We start from the raw sequence: 9,061 nt of genomic DNA on the forward strand, positions 1-9,061 counted from the left end.
AGAAATGTGATGTAATTAAAAGAGGAAGAGCAGGAGGATGTGGGGGTGGAGAGAAATAATGAGGGGAAAAGAGAGAGCGAGATAGAGATACAGGGCAGTGATGTTCAGCTTAGTGTTACCTGCCTGTGGGACAGCCAACACCAGCCTGTGAGCGGTTTGCCACTCTTGTTTTTTCCTCTTCTTCTTGCTCCCCCCTACTTAATCTCTCCATCTCTGTCTACAGTTTGACATCAACCAGCTGATGACCTCAGTGAATGTAAGCCAAAGCCTCAGTCCCATCCACAAGCTGGTAGAGTCTCCCAGCAGTGTTGGCAGCGGCAGCAACGGCGGCAGCGGTGGTAGCGTGGGCGGGGCCAGCAGTGTGGGCGTGGAGCAGTCGCCGGTGGACCGCACCAAAGGCTTCTTCCCAGACGAATCAGAGCCCCTGCTTCGTTGTGACTCCACCTCCAGCAAAGACTCTGCCCTCAGCAGGAACGGCTCCTTCATCACCAAAGGTGAGCTTAGCATGGCGTGACAGCCTGGTAGCCAGACCAGTCTGTGAGCTCCTGCTTTATTTGCTCTGGCAGATCAATCAATCAATCAATCAATCAATCAATCAATCAATCAATCTTTATTTATAGAGCGCCAGTTCATAACGGCATTATCTCCAGACTCTTTCCATAAAGAACAGGTCTAGACCAAACTCTTTAATTAGAGAGAGACCCAACAATTCAGGAATTCAACATTAAGGATTCAAGAATCCCCACATGAGCAGCATCAGATGTGTCTGCATTTTCATTAATATCCAAGATGGCTGTCGTTGATGTGGAACGTTGTATTGAATCCGCTATCACTCCAGTATCAAATGAACTGGATTGTATATTTTCTTAACAAGAAGAACAAACAGCTGCATTTCCCTTACTTTCAATAGGGTTTGGTAAAAGTTTGATTTACACTCAGCGTTATGTTGCATTGCTCTGATTGGTTATATGCCTGTCCAATTGCATCCAGAGGCATTTTGGCCTGCGCCCGTTGATCACACTGCTTGGAAATCAGACGTGAACTGAGAGGTTCCAGTTCCAATCAGTCTAGCTTTGCCAGGATAACAGCTGCTAGCTAAGAGTTTATAAAGCATGCCTTATTGGTGTGAATAAACATTATCAAACTCACTTGTGACTACAAGTAGAACTGAGATTCTAGTATTCATGCATCAGTGAGGAGGAGGGGGCATCTTACTTCACAGCAGGCATGGCCCCATTAAGTGTTTCTGTGATTGAAAAGTCGATAGCTCCAGTTTTGTTGTGTAGTAGAACACATTGATTTAAGAATGTGCAACATTACTTAAACACAAAACTGAAATTACGACAGCTGGACAGAGCTTGTAAACCCAAACTTGCAGTGAGGGTGTGCTGGGAGCAGGAGCATCTGGTGGAGGCCCCTGTCCGGTAGGTCTTCAACTCCTACCTCTGGAAGAATGTTACGTGTATCCCAGGGGAGGAGAACTGCTGCCCTGGACTGTGGATACTGTTGGGTGGTGGAAAGAGCACTTTAAGGAACTCCTAAACCCGATCAACATGCCCTCTGTGGAAGAGGCAGAGACTGAAGACTCTGGGAAGCCTCAGCCATGTCCCTGGCAGAGGTAGATAAGAAGCTCCTTGGTGGCAAGGCGCCAGGGGTGGATGAGATTTGTGCTAAGAAGGCTGAAGGCTCTGGACATTGTTGGGCTGTTGAAGACGCCTCTTCAATGTCGCGTGGAGGTCAGAGACAGTACCTGTGGATTGACCGGGGTGATGGTCCCCATTTTCAAAAAAGGGGACGAGAGGTTTGCCCCAATTATCGGGGTATCACACTGCTCAGGGCTCGGAGTAGAGCTGCTACTGGCCACCAGTTAAGGAGGTTCTGGCATCTGGTCAGGATGCCTCCTGGGCGCCTCCCTCTGGAGGTGTCAGTAGATATGTCCTCAGTGATCAATCAATCAATCAAGCAATCTTTATTTATATAGCGCCAGTTCATAACAGCGTCATCTCAAGACTCTCTCCATAAAGAGCAGGTCTAGACCAAACTCTTTAATTAGAGAGAGAGAGAGAGAGAGAGAGAGAGAAAACAAACAGCAACCAAAATACTAACAGCAACTATAGTGCTGACAATAGGAATGTGACTAATAAATAGCAATATGGTAACAGTGAAAACATGACAATAGTTAATATATGAATGAAGCCAGAGAACCACAACAGGAGAACCAGGACCAGGATCCACAGGAACCAGAGAGATGAGAAAAGCACAGAAAGGCCCGGAGCCTAAGATACCAAGTTAGTAACAGACATTATCCAAATTCCCAAAGGTATCTTCAGTTAAATGAGTAAAATAGCTGACACTAACATTCAAAGCCTTATACCACTTATCCTTAAGGGCCCTTAAGGGCTGGAGCCAATCCCAGCAGAAATTGGGCAAGAGGCTGGTCACCAGTCAGTCACAGGGCTGACCATAGAGCCAGACAACCGTTCACATCCACACCTATGGGCAGTTTAGAGTCACCCATTAACCTGCGTGTCCTTGAACTGTGGGAGGAAGATGGAGAACCCACACAAACAGAGAGAGCATGCAAAACTCCAGACGAGAAAGGTTCAAGGTTCAAACTGCTGTGGAACCTGGAGCCTAACCACCGCACCACCATGCTGCCCCTTGATTAAAACTGTAATCTCAAAAGCAATTTTAAAAAGCTTCCTAAATCTCCGCTGGAGACTCACTCCGTCATGCCCCACACATTTATTTATCGGAGAGTCAGCAGGTTCACATTCCTCACACATTAACCACACACTAATGTGTCCCACCACTGATGGTGTGAGGACGGCACTCTCACTTCCAACATGGATGCTGACTGCCCCCATGTGGTCTCTCTGGGTGCTCTTCTTAAATGAAAATCCTATCGCTACAAATAATGTTGCATTAGCTCCATAGCAACTCCATAGCCACAACTTATGGGACATTTTTAGAAACATTTACTAATTTCAAGAAGATTTGCTCTATGTGTGACTGGGGTTTATTGGGACTGATGATTGTATTACTAAAATTGTTATAGTTTATTATCGTCTACTACCAGGTCTGCCTCAACTACTAACAATAATAATGAACGTTGTACACGTTTCCTAACTGTTTTGTACTCTACAAACTATGAAACTGTACATCCACATTCACCCACTGACACACCACTCATACAGGAGGAATCTAAGTTGGAGGAGACTGTTCACACATTCATACACCAAAGCTATGACATACAACAGATGCTGACCTTATAAACAGGCAAGCAAACACAGAATTACTTATTGTTTTGGAAATATATCCAGACATAGCAGAGGTGGCACTATAGGATTTACTGTAATGGTATAGTATTGTGTATATCATGCAATAGTGGTTGTGATTGCAAACTAGTGGCCTTAGTGGAAGTCTGTGCTCTCCAAGTGCCAAGCAAAGCAGTGCCCTTTGACCTTATACACTGTCATTTGACCCATTGTTAACCTGCAAGTGTTAATTAGAGCTATTCAGTTAATTACAATAACTGTGTCCCCTCCAGAGAAGAAAGACACTGTGCTCCGGCAGGTGCGTCTGGATCCGTGCGACCTGCAGCCCATCTTCGACGACATGCTGCACATCCTGAACCCAGACGAGCTGCACATCATTGAGGAGATCCCGGCCGCCGAGGACAAGCTGGACCGGCTGTTCGAGATTGCGGGAGTCAAGAGTCAGGAGGCCAGCCAGACACTGCTGGACTCGGTCTACAGCCACCTCCCTGACCTGTTGTAGAGGAGGCAAGAGGAGGATGGAGGAAAAAGAACACAGCGCAGACAAGAATCGGTTCGGGAACAAAAAGGAATGTCTCCGTGTCTCTGAGTCAGACCTGGCTGAGATGAAGCTCGGCTTGGCATTTGATCAATTAGAGTCTAACTCATCTGGTCACTTGATCACATGATTCGAGCTGGGTGTTGTAGATAAGGTCCCTCCAATGACTCTTACAAATCTTCACTGGTACTGCTCTTTACCCTCTAGTCTTCTGTTGTCTTGTGTGTACACAATATTACTCCTTTAAAACCACCTTGATACAGGGTCAACGCTCAGTGCCATTAAAGCAGTCTGAGTATCACAACAAGGAGTCTTTTTTTCACTTTTCATAAGTATGTTCAGCCTTGTTTAAGGTGGTATGACGAAAGTATTGTGACCTTAACGAGGAGGCTTAAGCGCCTCTGACTACATTAAAAAACAAAAAGCACTTTCTTTACCTTAACTGGACAATGCCTTCACCTTTATAGGATAACACGTTTGTTTTTCGCTAGTTGTGCCAACCATCCAGGTTTCCCTTGTCTTTACCATGATCCCAGTGTTAGAAAAAGGAAAACAGACACAGACAATAGTAAATAAGCTATACATGACACTGGTATTATTCTAGGGGTTTTAGGAAGTTCTTGTAAACCACATTCACAGATATATTGCCCAGGTATGAAATGACCAGGAAGTCGTGTGCCTGAGCTTGTTACATGTCCCTTTTTTCAGCCCATGAGCCCCCTTTTTTCCTTTAGATCAAATCCTCTGTGGGTGTCAGCATTCAGCTTGTAGCCATTCTGTTCGACCGGCAGGTCGGCAGTGTTGGATTAGAGGGCTGACCTGCTACTCTGATAACAAAGCCATATATCAAAAATACTGGATTCAATGTCAAAGTAATCCAATATTACAATACCTGAGTAATATTAGTCTAATGTAATATTATGATATATGGCTTAGCATACAAACCGTTTGCTTTTGGACGAAGGCTCCAAAACTAACAATGAACCGGACAGGAAGGTGCAGTGGTTTAGCGCCCCTGCCTGCTTCTCTGGAACCAAAGCCATACATCTAAAACAGTTTAGATACGTTGCTTTGGAAGCTCTGTCAGTGTTGGACTCACGGACAGTAAACAATAAATATTTCTGCCAGTATGCACATTCAGATCTCTGCTAGCTAGCCCTGTTCGCCTCAGCAAATGTAGCGTCGATGAAATTTTGCTGAAACATTTTGGAGCTTCACGTCGGTGTGGTGGGTGTCTGGGTGTTTCAGTGCTATAGTACAAATAATAGAATGCAAGTGATTTTTTTTAATGCAGTGGTATGTTGCTACATGCTCTATGTAGTCGATATTAAAACGTAATAATGATGCACTAATTCTGTTTTCTATTGGAGAGGCACACATGTATCGTCTGTGTCCATCACTTTCTGTTTCTTTGATTCTCAAATGCTATTAACTAACATTTGATTTTGTTGTAATGTTTTCTACATTTAGTTTGATATTATGATTATGTTATTGTAGCATCTCTTTTGTTAGCATTTTGACTTCTTTGTATCTCATGTTTTCATGGGCATTCACATGTGTTTTCCCCTGCTTGGTGTGACAAGATGGCCTGGCTGGGATGTAAGATATGCATACTCCATACTCTACTTGAAGTCAGTCTGACATGTGTTACTTGATTTAAATGAGGAAGAAATGATGTACTTTTTCAGTTCCTTCAGAGTTCAAGGTTCTTAACATAATAATAAAAAGCACCACCAAAAACTCATCCACCTTTGGAGAGGACTTTGCAGGAACCGTGACAGCAGCAAGTGATGGGCAAAGGTTCTGTGGTGCTAGATGTGATCTCTCAACAGTTGGCCTGTCTAAAGGGGCCTTGACCCCAGACTAAAGACTATTTAAAGTATTCCAGAGTGCAGAAGACGAAAGGTTGTGCTGCTGTGGACTGTGGGATGTTGACGATGATGATGATAATGGTGATGATGAAGGTGACGATGGTGGTGATGAGAGTGAGTGAGCTTCTCCGCGTAGCAGCGGAGACTCTGCAGGGTGTGAGCTTTTTATTTTCTAAGGAAGTCTGAAAGAGTGAAGGTGAGATGTGAAACACACATGAGGCTGGAGTGGATGACTTCATCAAATTTCACACGTTTAACGAGTATGTTTACTACTATGTAACCTCTTAAAATCTACCAATTAAAGCTCAAAACATTTTTCATAACTTTGTGTGTAGTTGTCATGTCTTTTTTGTGTCTGGTAAAAACCTGGACCAGGATCTTGAAAAAAAAAAAGAAAAGGATACATTCATTATTTGTATATTAACATCAATCTGTGCGCAGGCTGTAAATAAGGAGTAGCTATTTTGTCACATTCAGGTCAGCTAATGTCCATCACATTAGATTTTACTCTTTGCACACTGCTACAGTCAAATGTTACCTTAGGGCAGCAGAATGCGTCTTCAAAGGTATTTTTGCTATTTTTCACTTGTCATAGTAGGGAAAGCACAGACAGCCAGCATGCACACAATCAGGACCTTGAAAATGAAGCAGCTAAATGGAAATCATTCATCATTCCTTGTGACTTGTCTTCAACAGAAACAGCCTATTGTATATTGATGTCTCACAGGGTGATAACAATTACACAATGTGCTACCTTTTCATTCTTTACTTCTTTTCCTCATTCTTAGTCTAAAAAAACTAAGAATGCACGCGCGCATCTTTGGTGAGCTGTCTGAACGTCTTACGAAATCTTTCCCAGTCCCCTACACACCCTCAGTGACTCATGTTGTTTCACACACACATACAAGTTCAGTGTGTCCACATTGTTGTCTCATTGTAAATCCCTCAGGCTCTCATTTCTCATTTAACTCCCAACAATGGGGAGCAGAGAAGCAGTGTGGCTCCAGTTTCACTCACTGGGGTGGGTGCCGTTTTTGAATAAGATTCTTGTAAGTGTGTGTGTGTGTGTGTGTGTGTGTGTGAGTTCACTGTACCAGGCCAAGGACCTGCTAAAAGCTGGAGTCACAGAGATTTCCCTGATCCGCACCAACTCATAGAATAGGTGGTGGGGAGGTGACGTACAGTAGCATTGGAGGTGTTACACATGACTTTTGTTGACCTGTATGAACAACCTGTCAGTGTTAACTGGATGAAGACACAAGTCATTTCTGTGCATCTCTTTGACTGTAATCTAGCTGACACAAGCTAATCAGTGTGAGCAGGGTCCTCATACTAAAATTACAATTCATAATGTTTCCGTGTGTACGACTCGTCTGTTTTAGCTGTTATTTAGCTGTTACACAATTTCTGTGCTTTTCCTTGATTGCAATCTATGAAACTGTAACTGAATTTTAGCTGTTCGGCTAACATTAGCCAAGTAAAGTCAATGTCCATCATTTTTCTTTTGTCATTTGCATACTAGATAGTGTAGATGAGAGTTGCTAATGTAAAAATATTAGCAATAGTTGCACAATAACATTACAGTTCATACAATCAATGTCCCAATGTGCCTAATCACAGTACTGGGTAGACCTAGCTAGCTAACAAATCCAAAGCCACTTCAATTATTTTTCCTTACTAGTTTACTTTCTGTTTTACTTATTTCCCCAATAGTACAAATAAAAAATTACCCCCCTGGCAGACCTCTCTCCTGCAGGTATTATCGTATCGTAGTATGTATTGTATTTTCTTTCAGAAGTTAATTACCAGATCATAGTTCACTAAATATTATTATATGAAAGCTACATATTAGAAATCTATTTGTATATCATATATAACCTAAATATATTAGGAATGTATTTGCTGTAATAGCTTCTCAATTGTGTGATCAATGTGTCCAGAGCCCCCGCACACCCAGTTAAATGATTTATTTGTACTGATATGTATTCATTTGATTTCCAAGTGATCGAGCGTTGCAGCTTGTAGGTGTACCGTCACTCACTGACCTGATTTCAACCAAGGTACAATCAGATAGTGTTCCAACCAAACAAATTCCACTGATGGAGAGCCTGCCAAATATGTAACCTGGTACATATTTATTGGCCTTGTCCTTTGTCAAACAATATACCAGCAGTGCTAAAAAACAAAGGCTGCGTTTCATATCTTGGCTCATATTTTATTTCCTTGTGCTGCAGGTTCTGAATCAATTAAATGATTCAGTGAAATTAAATGAACCAGCAGAGATAGTTTAAGAAAATAACACCCAAACAAGAAGAAGAAAGAAAGAAAGTTTAAATGTTGCTTAAAGTTGAATTTATTTTTATCAATTTACAAAATGCATAGTGAACGAAAGGAAAAATCGAAATCAAATCAATATTTGGTACGACCAAAACAGCAGCTACTAGCCACAGATACTTTGTACTGAAGTTTTGCAGATCTTTCTATGTTATACCAAACTTCCCCATATATACTAGTACACTAAATGTGATGCTAAGTGACTGTTAAAGAATTTGAAAAGCTTGTCGATCTACCAAGGAAGCTGGTACTCTGGTAAACTGTTGAAACTACAGTTCCAAGCTGTAGTTGAGGAGGGGTCACCAGTAGAGCTGCAGCAGTTCTGGTCTGACAGGAGAAGAAAATGTGTCTTGAGTGGCGTCAGTAGTCACATTCTTATCGGAAGAGTTGGGAAACCTGCAGAGCAAGTACTCCAGCCTCACTTTTTTCTTTTCCCTGCCTCTGTGTAGAGCACCACTCCAGCTATGGAGGTTGTTGCTGAGATTGACCAAACACAATAGGGGATGAGGTCAGGGGTAGGGTGTCCTGCTGAAGGGCATTTTTACAGCCACAAGGCAGATTAAGGGATTTAAATTGCAGTCTACCTGCCACAGTGCAACCTAGCATGACATGCCCACACGGCAGTCCGTTTTCCGCCCACAGTGAGGTTGCTTGACTACTCCATGACCTTCGGCCTCTGGTCATAGTGGTGGAATCTGCTGTTTGCATATGGTCCACAACAATTAATGTGCTCTGTTAAAACAGGGCTTTGTTACTTTGTTAATCTGAAGCATGTTCTCACCTGCACATATGATGGCCTCTAGTAGCATGCAGGTGATTTTATTAGGTAGAGAAACTGGGGTTTAATCAGCACCTTCTGAGGATGCAGCAATAGGGTTTTATAAACCTTTTCCCCCAAACAACACAGGTCTAAAGTCTTCTCTCTGAACTTTAAACTAGAGCTTAACTAATAACCTCAACCTCAGGGGTTTTCCAAGCCTGGCAGTGCCCTTCAGTGTTTAGAGACAAACATGTTGTCGACACCAACAGCAAGGGGTGGA

General features: G+C 42.8%; 1 protein-coding gene across 1 annotated transcript in view; it reads left to right on the forward strand.

Annotated features, from left to right (window-relative positions):
- Positions 1 to 6,010, forward strand: part of tnfrsf21 (tumor necrosis factor receptor superfamily, member 21) — a 47,778-nt gene extending 41,768 nt beyond the window's left edge. Inside the window, exons 5-6 of the mRNA XM_070849811.1 lie at positions 224 to 494; positions 3,551 to 6,010. Of these exons, the coding sequence (XP_070705912.1) occupies positions 224 to 494; positions 3,551 to 3,780 (501 nt within the window). The 3' untranslated portion in view covers positions 3,781 to 6,010. The remainder of the gene's footprint in view (positions 1 to 223; positions 495 to 3,550) is intronic.
- Positions 6,011 to 9,061: the final 3,051 nt, after the last annotated feature.

This window comes from Pempheris klunzingeri, chromosome 18 (assembly GCF_042242105.1).
Source record: "Pempheris klunzingeri isolate RE-2024b chromosome 18, fPemKlu1.hap1, whole genome shotgun sequence".
NCBI lineage: Eukaryota > Metazoa > Chordata > Actinopteri > Acropomatiformes > Pempheridae > Pempheris > Pempheris klunzingeri.